Source organism: Cyclopterus lumpus, chromosome 18 (genome assembly GCF_009769545.1).
Source record: "Cyclopterus lumpus isolate fCycLum1 chromosome 18, fCycLum1.pri, whole genome shotgun sequence".
Lineage (NCBI taxonomy): Eukaryota > Metazoa > Chordata > Actinopteri > Perciformes > Cyclopteridae > Cyclopterus > Cyclopterus lumpus.
In genome coordinates, this window is record NC_046983.1 from 7,218,651 (window position 1) to 7,232,110 (window position 13,460).

General features: G+C 48.0%; 1 protein-coding gene across 5 annotated transcripts in view; it reads right to left on the bottom strand.

The window, feature by feature from the left end:
* kdm6ba (lysine (K)-specific demethylase 6B, a) overlaps window positions 1-13,460 on the bottom strand; it is an 85,170-nt gene that overhangs the window by 5,689 nt on the left and 66,021 nt on the right. For 3 of the 5 annotated variants that reach the window (XM_034557592.1, XM_034557594.1, XM_034557591.1), the window contains 10 exons: window positions 8,868-8,954; window positions 6,982-7,102; window positions 6,346-6,469; window positions 6,058-6,153; window positions 5,602-5,887; window positions 5,407-5,484; window positions 5,063-5,233; window positions 4,742-4,924; window positions 3,915-4,475; window positions 95-3,783 (listed from right to left, as the gene is read on the bottom strand). In XM_034557592.1, the coding sequence (XP_034413483.1) occupies window positions 95-3,783; window positions 3,915-4,475; window positions 4,742-4,924; window positions 5,063-5,233; window positions 5,407-5,484; window positions 5,602-5,887; window positions 6,058-6,153; window positions 6,346-6,464 (5,183 nt within the window). In that variant the 5' untranslated portion in view covers window positions 6,465-6,469; window positions 6,982-7,102; window positions 8,868-8,954. Of the gene's footprint in view, window positions 1-94; window positions 3,784-3,914; window positions 4,476-4,741; window positions 4,925-5,062; window positions 5,234-5,406; window positions 5,485-5,601; window positions 5,888-6,057; window positions 6,154-6,345; window positions 6,470-6,981; window positions 7,103-8,867; window positions 8,955-9,748; window positions 9,774-13,460 lie in introns of those variants that run through there. The other 2 variants (XM_034557593.1, XM_034557595.1) reach the window with 2 other exon arrangements.

Genomic DNA, 13,460 nt, shown 5'->3' on the forward strand with positions numbered 1-13,460 from the left:
TACTCTAACCTGTTCATGAATGAGTCCCTGATATATACCTACAATAGGCAGACTGAAGTACATTTAGAAGAGCCTTCCTCCACAGTGCACTTACTTGCAGGACCTGATGATTTCACTGGCAGTGTTCTTAATGGTGATGTCCTCCAGCGGGATTCTCTTCTCCTCCACCTCGGAGGCAATGAATGTCTCCCTGTCCCCGCTCTCCACTTTGATCAGGCGAATCTTCAGCTCTTTGGGGGGCCCATCCGACAGCGCTTTCAGTTTCAAGAAGTCCGTTGAACCCAGCGAAGAGCCAGATTCTGAGTCTTTTTTGTCCTCGGAAGATCTTTCCTCCGAACTTCTCGAGGTCCATTCGGCATGCTCCCCATCGCTGGTGGAGCTGGCTCCGGATGCGTCCTTACGTTTCGTTTTTTCTGCGTCATAATGACCCCGATTCTTCTCGGACCCCTCCTTGCTCTGAAGGTTGAGGTCACCAAGAATTCTGCGATCTTTCTTTTCCTTGTGGCTCTTGCCATCCTTGTGCCGCTCGTGACTGGAGCTGGAATGAGTGGAAGAAGACGACGACGACAACGACGACGACGACAACGACGACGACGACAACGACGACGACGACGATGATAAAGAGCAGAAGGTCATCTCCTCTCTTTTTTCTCTATGCTTCTTCTTTTCTTTCCTGTCTTCGTGCTTCCTGCTGCTGTGACCATGCTTCCTCTTATCTTTCTCTCTGTGTTCCTTTACTTTCTCATGTTTGTGTCTGTCTTTCACTTTGACATGGCCATCAGGTTTATCAAGGGAGTTCGTGCTAAGTGACTGTCGACTAAGCATGACCTCGCAGCTTTTGCCCAGTTCTGCCAGAGAAGACTCAGAGATAGTCGTCAACAGCGGCTCCTCTTTGACCACCTTCATGGGCTTTAGGGCAGAAATACTCACCGTTTTGATAGAGCTTATTCTGTCTTCTGTTGTCTCTACATCATCTCTCCAGTCATCAGTGTCCTCTATTTTCAGTTTATTGTCTTCTAGCAGAAGAGGAGGGGAGGATTTTAGGGATGGGAAAGCTGGACTCAATGGTGGATTGGTTGAATCTGATGTTGGAGAACTGCCTTGCTGCTGGCGGCAGATATCTGGGCCCAGTGACAGTGACGAGGAATATTTGACCCCAAGCAGAGCTGATGGAGGGGGTCTCCCAAAAGGACCACCGCGGTAGGCATACTTCTGGCTCTCTAGGACTGTTGCTAGGGACTTGAACATGCTGTTTACACCGGTTTGGTGGAGGTGGGGTCTTTGGGGTGGTGGAGAACAAGATGGTGTCTCAGAGTCATCGTCATCTTCCTCCTCATCAACCTCACTTTTAGTCTGCTCGGGGAGGCCATAAAGTTTGGCCAAGTCGCTGTGGCGGTAATTGGTGTTCCCCACTCCCATGTCCATTGGCCGTTTGGGGTTCAGAGGGACATTTGGAGAAGGTTTAAAGTAGTCCTCATCCTCCTCATTGAGAGATGATGTTCGGCTGCAAGGGGATGCCAGAGAGCCTTGGCGACTGAGCACGGGAGGACTAGCGTGCGGATTGGATCCAAAGTCTTCCTGGTTGGGCTGATGCTTCATTGCTGGAATGAGGTCTGGGGCACTCAGGTAGCTCTTGATAGGCTGGACACAAGGAGTAAAGTTGTCAAGGAGACCTGTGGACCCAGCCTTTTCACTGTTATACAGCTCCTCTTCTTTTTTGATAGATTCATCCAACATAGCCATAATGTTAGCCAGACCATCGGGGAGCAGTGTGGACAACTCGGAGGGCTCTTCCTCAAATTGGGCAGAATCAGCAGCACAGCTACTGGCCTTTTCCAAACCACTTCCTGTCATCTGCTGGTTTAGGATTCCCCTCATAGAGCTGGAGGTGGAGACTAAAGGTGGTGTTGGGCTTTCTCTGGGAAAAGCCTGATACAGTTTGGGGGGCTCTCTAAGTGCCAAGGAAGGAAGAGAGTGTTTGCTGCTGTCTCTCTCACTGGAGTCTTTGGATAGGTTGGGTGCGGCTTGCATTGCCGGGGGCTTGTTAGGGTATACCGACTGGTTCATCCCTGAGGTATTGTGTGTTGATGAGGGGCTGAATGTCGTTCTGCCATTGTTGCTCCACATCTCCCTCTGCCTCTGCTTTTCTCTGGCATACTCAGTCTGAGGTGTAAGAGGGGGCGGCCGCAGCCTTTCTACAGGAGTTATGGTGGTGGTGGTCTGGCCTGGTGGACAGGGGAGTACGCCACCACGGCTTAGCCAGGGGTAAGGGGGCGAAGCCTGGGAGCTGGGGGGTAATGGACCTGAAGAAGGTGCAGTAACAGAAGAGAGGCGAGGAGGTGTGGGTGTTGGGGAAGTGTTGCACGAGAGCAGTCTCTCCAGATTTTCCATAGCGGTCTGCTCTTTGCCTTTTGCACTGCATAGTTCCATCTCCCTCATCTGCTCCATTCTCTTTTTCTCCTGCTCTTTCCTCTCCAACTCTTGTTTTTTCTTCTTTTCTTCCTGCCACTCCAGTTCCCTCTTCTTTATCTCCTGCCTCTCTGCTTCTCTCTTCTTCCTCTCCTCCTCTTGCCTCTCCCACTCTCTCCTCTTCCTTTCCCGCTCCTTCTTCTCCCATTCTCTCTTTTTCCTCTCCTCTTCCTGCCTCTCCCATTCTCTCCTTTGCCTCTCCTCTTCCAGCCGCTCTGCTTCTCTCCTCCTCCTTTCTTCTTCTTGCCTCCTCTTTCTCTCCTGCTCCTGCCTCTCCCATTCTCTCCTCCTCCTCTCCTCCTCCTGTCTATCCAGGTCTCTTTTCTTCCTCTCCTCATCCTTCTTCTCCAGCTCCTTCCTTTTCCTCTCCTCGTCCCGCTTTTGTCTCATCTCCCATTCTTTTTTCCGCCTCTCCTCTTCTCTAATTTTTCTCTCCTGCTCCTCTTTGTCCCTTTTTCTCCTTTCCTCAGCTTGCATGTGACCCTCTAGCTCTGCATCAAGCTTGTCTAGAGCCTCTTCAATGGACTGAGGGACAGAGGTCGGAGCTGGTGGACGAATCTGAGGCTGAGCGTACGGCTGTGTCGAGGCAAATTCTGACTGACCCAGTCTGGAGGAGAGGGCTGGATTTGACAGCTGAGGTGCCGTATTGGCAGTGGAGCATGGAGCTGATTGGTATTTAATAGAAGAACCATGAAGAGGATTTGAAACTCTACTTGTAATCACACTGTCCCCTACCCTCTGGTGCCGTGAGGAGAACAAAGAAGAAGATGAGGAAAATGCAGGGGGTTGCTCCATTTCAGCCTGAGCATAGCATGACGTCTTCCCCTTCATAGGGCGGGACTTGGTGGGTTCCTGTTGTGGTCTGGGCAGGCCCTGTTGGTGAAGCTGGTTGGTAGAGGCAGTTTGGCCTCTCTGACATCCTGGCTGCAGCAAAGCATCCAGCTGAGAGGTGGGACTAGTGATACCACGGGTGGAGGTTTGGGGTACAGGCTCTCTTCCTCTCTGCCAACTGCTATTACTGCTGCCATTGTTCACAGAGCAAGCAGCAGGGGGTGATGTGATCACCCTGGACACACCAGCCATAGGTACACCACTAGATATCCTGCTGTTGCTATAGCCACTGATGGGGCAAGAGACCTGGGATATGGGAAGATTGGCAGTGATAACAGGTGTTCGAGTGGAGTTGGTTGGGGGCAGAGGAGGGCTGACATGATGGTGATGCTGGGGAGGAACAGGAACACGACTATCCACAATGTGATTGTGGCTCTGCTGGCGCTGAGGTAGCAGTCCTGGAGGCCTGTAGATGCCCGACTCCTGAAGAGACACACATTTTTCAATTAATACATGTATTAATATTCCCTCTAATTGTAAGCCTGTTTATTTCAGAGTAAAACACCTGCTGCCTCATATCAAATAACCATAGCTCATAACTGACTTATACTCACTGCAGAATGACTGCTGGGCCTGCTCTGATATCTCCAAGCTTCATGGGGCCCACTTTGCAAATGTTGAGGTACTGAGGTGCTGCTGGCAGGAGGAGGTGGAGGAAGAGGGGGACCCTTGTGCCCCAGCCCTGGATGAGGCTGGAAGTGGCTGTAAGGCACACTGCTGCTGTTGATGTTGTTGCTGGTTGCAGGGGGGTTTGCTGGTGACGATTGGGCATGTAGGTGTTGGTCTCCCCTGGTTGGGGTTGATGCCGTGTGAGAGGTAGCTTGGCTGCCACCTTGGATCCTAAAAGGAGGGCCTCTCTGGTTGTGAGGACCACGAGGCTCCATGGCCTGGCAGGGTGGAGCTAGCCCTAGTTTGGAGCTCGGGCTGGGGTAGGACGAGGGAGGGGACTGCTGGTTTACAGCCTGAGGTTGGAATGCATCTTTCTGGAGCTGAGGAGCACATCCCTGGTTGTAGGTTCCCGGGGAGGGGTTTAGTGGTGGGGAGAGGTTTGAAGGGGCGGAGGAGGCAGGAGAGGACTTTTGGCCATAGCTACCCATTCCTTGTTTGTTGGATTCCTGTTAAATAATACAGAACGAGCAAGAAAGCAACAGCGGAAGATTAGAGTAATATAAAAGAAACAGGATGTGATAAATTTCGGGCATGGTGCTATTCACAGCCCAGCAAACAATACTCTTTGTCAGGTTCAGACAGCCAATAGAATCCATACATCTTTATGATACCACTCTATCCAATAAAAGTTCTCCCATTGATTAACGCCAACAGGAACATATTGACCCCTGGCTTCAAGAGCCATATACGTAATGAAGGAATATTTTCTTACCGTTCGTAGCTGGAACTCCTGCGATTGTGGGTTCTTGCGGTCAGAAGTCTGTGGCTGCCAAGGAGTGCTGTTTTTATGAAGGGGGTTCCAGAAGGCAGCTTTTGGAGGGAGGTGGTGTACTGATGACTGGTGCTGAGATAGCAAAGACTGGCCAGGGAAACGCTGCAGACCAGGATGGGATACCTGCACAGGGCGTGGGACATTACAATATTTAACACTCAAAGGCTTGACAAACAAATTGTATAATCAAGGTTATAAATTCCCATACAGTGTGGCGGTTTTAGTATAGCGGAACACATTTAGTTTGTTCCATTCCAATACCTGATCCGAACTCTTAGTCCTCTTGCTGGGGCTCGGGCAGTCCTCCACAGCTGGGCGGGAGGATGGGTGCATGGATGGTGGAGGGGTGTGCTGGATAACTGAGTGCTCTCCGAGTGGCGGACCTGGTCTCTTCAGCTGACCCCCAAGCATCTTCCCTGGGTAGCCCCTCTGCTATAAACACACAGATGAAAAGGGACAGTTAAAAAATATTCCATTGGTGAAATATTTAGCCAAAGCTCAGTAACAGAGGCTTTGTATGGTTGCAGCAGAAATGACAGCCAGAATAATGCTATATGACTATATGGATGATGAAACATGATCACAGCCAATTAGAGAGCTCCTACCTGATGCACCTGAGCCCACATCTCATCTCCCAGCAGTGGTGGACCCCGGGGAACAAGCTGCTCTTGGGGACCCCCAAACTAAAGCAGACAACACAGAAACTATGAACGGAGCCATCTTTATCTTCATTTTTTTTAAATCCAAGAAAAACTGGTGCATAAATCCACCATCTTATCACCGGTGGCATTGTCACTCACCTTCAGCAGTTGGTTTGGTCTGCTGGGGGGAAGGTGGGGGTTGGGAGGAGGGCCGCCACTTCCTGCATAGCCTCCATTATGGAGACGAAGTGAGTGCTCATTGGGCAGCGGCACAACAGGATGTCCTTGAGGAGGGAGATGGGATTCATACAGCTGACCAAGTTGCTCCCATGCTCTGTGGGGAGGTGGAGGGTGAAGATGATGAGGAGGAGGTCTCTGCTGCTCCCTCTGCAAACCTGGTAACATTGGCTGTGGGAGCTCAAGCTTCTCATTTCCTCTCATGGGTCTGAACAGTCAAAAAAGACAAAAGGAATGAACAATATTACAACAAAGAAATAAAAAACTGATCTAACCTACAACACAAGCTTGCTTCATCAGGGTCGGTTGCAGAAAACATAATGATGAATTTGTTTTCTAAATGTAGTTCATTCACTGATGATTCTGTGCACAATTTACCCATTACTGAAGAATTTACTGGGATGGTTCAGTCCACCCATGGGACCAGGAGGTAGATGGGGAAGGAGCTGGTGTTGGTTCATTCCAGGCGAACACCTGAAGAGTAACAGAGACAGCACACAGGACAATCAGATGACATTTTTTCGCAGTTTTTACACTATGTTTGTAAAGTACATTCAATGTTTTCCTTCAGTTTAGCTGTAAAAACGTAATTAACTGTTATAGCTGATGATTAAAGTTGAAGAGGTTCGTAAAAGTGTGTGTGTATGTGTTGTCATGGCCACGGACCTGGCAGATGGCTGCCAGGCGCGGCCGCCCACAGGAGCCCATGGTCCCCGGTTGAGTCCGTCCAGAGGGAAGGAATCCCGTGTGCCACGCCCGCCAAACTGCTCTACTGCGTGATGCATCCAGCCTGTGGACCAGAGCAATACAATCATATAGCTACTCACATGCTTTCACAGAGAAAAAAAGCACAATGAGTCACATGCTGAAATTCAATTTGTATTAATTTGAAAAATGTAAAAACGACCTGAAGCGTATTGAATAACTCTGTGTGTTGCTGTTGTAAAGCACCAATATCGTTTAAATATTGTGGCCTTTGTGTTGGATTTGTGCTCAAATGATAGACTTGTCATTATGCAACAAACACCAGGGTAGTTCGCTCATCAAAATTATAGGCTGTACACAAATTGAATGACTTGAATGAAATTTAACTTCACTAACCTAAATATAGAATTTTGAAGGATGTGTTTGAAATTGCATGCTTGATTTTTAAGAAGATTTCAACTTTAACTGCTACATATTTCTATGAATGTATGGTCTCTTTAAAAGATTATATAACAGCAGTATGCACTTTATATCATAAACGTACAACAGTGTCTGTCATTGAGTGTTAGTAAAGTAAATAAGAGAGCTCCTACTCACCAGACTAGCTGTGTCTGTGAAGCCCTCCACTGCAGCACAGAGAGGGCCTCACACCAACACTGAGAATATCTGTACTGTCCGACTCCTCTGTCCTAAGCACCAAGAACCCAAAGTCTGCTAGCTACAGAGAGAGAGAGAGAGAGAGAGAGAGAGAGAGAGAGACTGAGTGAGCGCGACGCATTGAAAAGTCAATAAATGCAAGTGGGCTCTCTTTTGAATAAGCTTGTTAGTGTACATATACATATACATGTGTGAGTTAGAGAGCGGAGAAGGGAGGGAGTAAGTAGGAGGCGAGGGGAATTAGAACTATAATTTCCTGATTCTGTTCTAGCTAGATCATTTCCCAAATTCTCTAGAAGTCTCACATCATGATTGATGTCTTTGTCTGTAGCTGGCTGCTAGGAGTCAGTCCGCCTGTAGGAGGCGCCAGTAAGCCAGTATGCACAGAACAGGATTATTACCGAGGCCCAGATGGCTCAGTGGGGAGCTCACCTACAAGGACCGACCTGGGGTTACTGTAATCCTTACCATGGGCCTCCTGATAACAAGAGACAGAGGGAAAGACTAAGACTGAGAGGCCTTGGTCACATGCCAAGTGTGTCTGTGTGAGTGTGTGCGCCGTCGGAGGCAATGCCAAGTGTGCAAGCTGCATGGTCGTGTCAGGCTTGTGCTGATTTAGTGCATGCGAGAGAGAATGGTGCGCTCTCTTAAGTGGATAATTGTGTGTATGTGTGTTGTGTGTGCCGCAGCACTCAGACGGGTGTGTGTATGAAGTGTGCGTGCATGTGCATGCCCAGTAGATACACTAAGGTTTAATCTCATTACAGCAGGCGTGATGGAGAGAGGGGGGCAGCAGCGACAGACGGTCGGAACAGGATGGAAGGATAGATTAAGGAGAAAAGATGGAGAGGAGGGAAGGGATGGAGGGAGGTGGAGTGGAGAGTAGGAACGGTGCCATGAAAACGCCCACACACCTTCCCACATGCACACACCGTCGCACACACACACCGTCGCGCACACACACACACACACACACACACACACACAAAGGAAAGCGGTTGAGGGGAAAACACATAAAAGAAGCTGAGATATAACTCCCTCCCCGCTTTTTGAAACACCGCACACACACACACACACACACACACGCACACACACACACACACACACACGCACACACACACACACACACACCCACCACAAAAGACAGAGGGTGTCAAGATACAAAGAAGTCCGTGTTTCAAAGTACCTTGATTAAAAAAAAGACAACAAAAGAGATCCCTGAAAAAACCTGAGAGGGATGGATTCGCATTCACCACTGCTGTTAAAAAAACGTCTAAACACTCAGAAGCTGTAACACATAAAAATATCCTAAATTGTAATGTTTTGTCATCTCTTTTAAATTGATTGTGAGATCAAAGTGAATCATCGGAAAACAGCAATAGCCTCGCGACTACTTCACTCTACACCAATTTAAAAATGTAAAAAAAGGTTACAAGACCACGATCCAAGAATATTTGATTTCCGTCACTGTGGGAGTGACACATAAAAGTACTATTCCACCAGTTTTCCTAAAATTAGCTGTGGTCATACACAGTCCCGCTTCCCACCAGTTCCTCTTCTCTGCTTTTCTTACTCCCACCAACTCTGGATCTCTCTGTCTCTATTTAAAGCCCAGTCGGGGATATTTCATTCACTGGACACTGAGCTTTCCAGGAGGGGTGCTATTCTATGACACATACACAAACACCGCCTCTCTAGCTCTCCCCTTCCGACTTGCTGGGATCCTCATTCCAGCAGGCTCTGCTGCTATGTGAAGATAGGCTGGCGTTAACAGTTAAGGCTGCACACGACATGCTTTAAGACAAACGGACTCATGCCGAGCATACCTTTTGGAGGTCCACCAAGTTATTGATTCACACTTGTGTTATGTCTCAGCTTCGGCTGCCAATCATCTCTCTTGGGTCTCCTCGACCCTGAAAGACAGAGAAGACAAAACATTCATGTCAAGCTGTCATGAAAACAACATGAAGCCACATCAAACACGATACTCAAGAGGCATGTTGATATATGAAGCCTTAATTTGATATAATTTAAGGCTGAGGGTGGTCTTTGCTTGCAAACTGGACCAAAAACCTCTTTGTGGTGCTTGTCTCCTCAGACTTTCCAGAGAGAATCGTCACCAAACCCGCCTGACTTCTGAAGTGACAACTGGTTTCAGAGCAGTGTGGAACACTTGAGGGTGGGCTGATAGGGGAAAGGAGTAAATCAGCAGGGAGGCTGACACAATGGGAGTGAACGGGGCTCTTGTTCGCTCACTCTCTTTCGCTTCCCACAGAAGACACGATGGGGAGACGAACTGTGCAGCCGACAAACAAACAAGGCTGATCTCGCTGCAGCAGGAAGAGCTGGGCCAGCAAAGTAAAATATCACATATGAAAAGAGTAGTGCCGGGGAAACAGTCAAAATAATTAAACACATGGCATACTGGAGAAAGGAAAGAGGAAAGGAAAGTGTGACTTTGAAAATATAAAGAAAATCGAGCAAGAGACCCAGCCGTGACTGGTGAGAGCAAACAGGGACACAGTGGCGAGGTTGTAATTACCACTTTTACACAGGGTGTGTTTATGTCTGTTGTGACCAAACGGACGTCTATTCCTGTTGCTATCCTGGCTATCGCATTGCTCACAGTCACTCTACCAGTACAGTGTGAGAAACTCAGTACTCTGAAACCAGAGCGTGTATACAGACGACAGACAGTGTTACATACCAGCTTGGGTTCTATCAGATGATAGCAAAGTGCTGAAATGTGGTTTTGCCAGCTATGAGAAGGTGTTTAGTACCACGTGTGGGAGTGAGCATTTAATTTTTTGGGAGACCCCCCCGATGACTCAGCGCCCCTGTAAGAGGACTTACCCCAACCTGCTAGCCTTAAACTCTGCCCTCCTGGGAGAGCACTTACAGTCAGATGACCCGGGGGGTAGGGGCGTGTTTCTGTACCACCACAACAGTGGGAACTTCTTGGACTTTGTGATGTCATTTCTGCTTCCTATTCAATGCGCCGCATGGGTTTAGTGAGTGTGTGTGTTTAGATAGACAAACAGGATGTGATGACGAGCTGCGGGGGATGGTGGTGGTTCACAGTCGAGAAAAGAATCAAACTTCCAGAGTCGTTGAAGAGAAATGATGGGGCGAATTCTTGGAACCTGTCCATCAATCTTTTGATTACATTCTTGTACGGGTGTTGTGAAATCGGAATTTAATTATTATAACTATTATTCAGCTTCAGTGGTACTGTGCACGCTGCAGTCTGATTTGCTTTCACTTTTACCACAACAAGCTGTTGGGATTCTCTGTACAGGAAAGTACAGTAAGTGAAGTCAAAGTAATTTAAGGACTTTTGTTCCTGCTTCGCTAGAGTCTCCTCAGGGAAAATGTATTACATTTAGATGTTAAAAATACCCCCATGGTACATCTTTAAGTAAAAGCTCCCATTAACACAAGACATCAAAGAGCTTCTCGTGTCAACACCCTCGTTGTTTAAATGTTGTCTGAGCAACACCAGCAAAGAGACAGAGCTGTGCCAACGGTTGTCAACCACACCAACCAGAAAGCTAGGACTAAAAGAAAGGAGCGCTCTTGAATGCCCGGTGGCATGGCATCCAACAAAGAAACACACACACTAAATAAATCCACCATGATCCCACGTGACACAAAACCCGGGGGCAGACACAACAAATGGCTGAAATTAAGATGTTCACATGGAGTCTGTCTCTGTGCAGTAGTCTTAATTTATTCACCCACACCCCTCCCTGTATTCTACTCTCCTGCTCTGGTACCCAGACAGACAACCACACGGAGGCCATTAGAAGACAATATAGAGGATGCAGTAACTGCAAAGTTAGAGGTGGTAATCAATATTGCCTCAGATAGACAGGTCAACATACAGCTTCTACTGAGGGTCTTGGGGTGACTGGGGAGTGGGTGGGTTGACGGCAGGCAGCTGGAGAGTGTTACTGTCCTGGTAAAGTCACTGAAGAGTCCGTCTTATAACAAATGACCAGATAAGGCTGGCAGATAACAGAAAACTAACCGAGGGAAACAGTCTGGCAGTGAAGAGTTTTTGGCAGAGGATGACGGAAAGGCCATGCAAGGCCGTCTTCGTCTCTGTCTCTCTCCCCAACGCGTTCTATAGTCACACACACACACACACACACACACACACACACACACGGGAACACCCAGCCCCTGTATCCGTCCTCCCTCAGCTTGTTGCCAGGGCCCTGTGTGTGGATGTTTGTGCATGTGCAAACATCAGTGCATGCCGTTCCGTGACGGCGATGCAGTCTAACTTTATCACATCCACAAACACACACACACACACACACAGAGTTGTTCCAGGCATCACTCACACACGCACACGCACACGGCTGTGTGGGTCGGACGAGGACATGGCAAGCAAACATTTCTGTGCACAAACACTGAGGCGTCCAACCTCCATGACGGACGATTATCTCCTGCTAGCATCCAACCAAAGAACACAGCCCTTCTTCTTCTTCTTCTTCAGGGTAAGAAGCTCTGACCGAACCTTTTATCCAGTTACACACAGAACCTCTACGCTCAGCAGCAGCAGCATGCCAGCACGGCATAATAGGCCAGATACAAGCTCTTATTGGTCTTACTTTGTGTCCTCTGGCTTATATGTGCCCTCGCTCACATCTGCTCCACATGCCGGCCAACGCACAAGGGGAGGAAGGGCAAAAATCGTCACATTTTGTCTCCACATTTGGTTGAGTTTGAAACTAGTGATAAGCTTTAGGTTAGCAGCAACTACCAACAAAATGCAGTCTCGTTTTTTGGCCGTTGGCTGTCACCTGTCAACCCAACCTCATTTCCGGACCCTAAGCGACACACTTATGTGAAACAGTTGCCCTACATTTTTATCTGTTAGTGATTACACAAATAAACAGGACATGGAGGAAGGGGCCTGGTAGAAAAACATGAAAACAAGAGGCCCCATTTGTCTCCTGCAGTCACCACCCTGACATCTGGGCCTGTGAATGACAACACACAACTGGGCACACACACACACACACACAGGGAACAGAGCTTGGAGGGGAGAGGAAGCTCTCGTCACAACCGCAGGAAGTAGGCCTCCCAAAGGTTGTGTGTGAGAGAGAGAGGGCTTGTGTGTTTGTGTGTGGGGGGGGGTTTGAAGGCTGAGGCTTCCTGTTGTAAAGATATGACCTGCATGTGTATTTTAGTGTGTCCGCTAAATCTTTTCTAACTGTAATAAAACTTCTGAGTCTCTGATGATGTGAAACAAGGAGTCAACTCAAAAAACCTGGTCAGTTTCACTCAGACATACAGTCATCTGTGTGAACGGCACGTGTGGCCAATTCATGACTAACACGAGACTCGTCAACACAAACAAGCCAGTTTCTTGTCTCGGACACTGAGTGTTAAGTGAGATGCCATGTCTGCTCTTTTTTTTAGCTTCTGGTAAAAAGTGAATGACAAACACATGATAACAGAGAGAGAGAGAGATTGTGTGTGTGTGTGCTGGATAACTCCTCCCAGTTAATTGTGCTCCCCGCTTCATTTTCACAGAAACTCTTTGTTACAGATGAAACATCAGTCTAGATTTCCTCGACCGACTTTGGGCACGTCGCTGTTTGAATTGAGGTTTTTGTGTGTGTAAGACTAAAAGAATGACTCAACACCTGGCGTGCAACTCTAAAGAAAGGAAAATGGCGTGTAAATCTCGACAAACTGGAAATATAAAGGGGATGTGGGTGATAACCAACGACTGACGATGACTTGATTGTCGTCACTCTCGATTTCCACACTTGAGCCGCCTCAAAAGCCCGCAAACATTTCTTTCTGCGTCTCTGATCATCATACTGCCTCTTTTCATAGAAAGAAACAAGTGCAAAATCCCCCTCCCTCCAGGTAGGGGCTTCTATTCCACATGCCACATGACACTCTCTCTCTTTGCCTCTCTCTCTCACTCACACAGGTTCCACACAGGTTCCGAAATGCACTAAACAAGACAAGAGACTCTGCTCCCTTGGTAACAGTTTTCAAGGGCACCGATCGCATCTTCACAAACAGTTATTAAACTAAGCTAGATAGGCAGAGATGGACGGAGAGGAATTCATATTTGGGTTAATGAGAGGTCTTTACCGATCAACATGTTTACTGAGGCAGGCTGACCTCATGCACCATCCTCTTCCTCCATGGTCCACGACAGAATGTCTCATCCACCGTCTTGTATATGTGTGCGAATAACAAAAAACAACAACATGGACATGTGTGTGTGTGTGTCCTATTTGCTTGTTAATGACAGCATGCGTACAGATGGCCGGTGCAGCGGTTTTCTTAAAGTGGGCTGATTGCACACCATTGTTGGCCGTTATCAGAATAACGGTGACGGAGGCTGACCGCGTTGTGTTATGACGCCGCTGTATGTTGATCTCGTC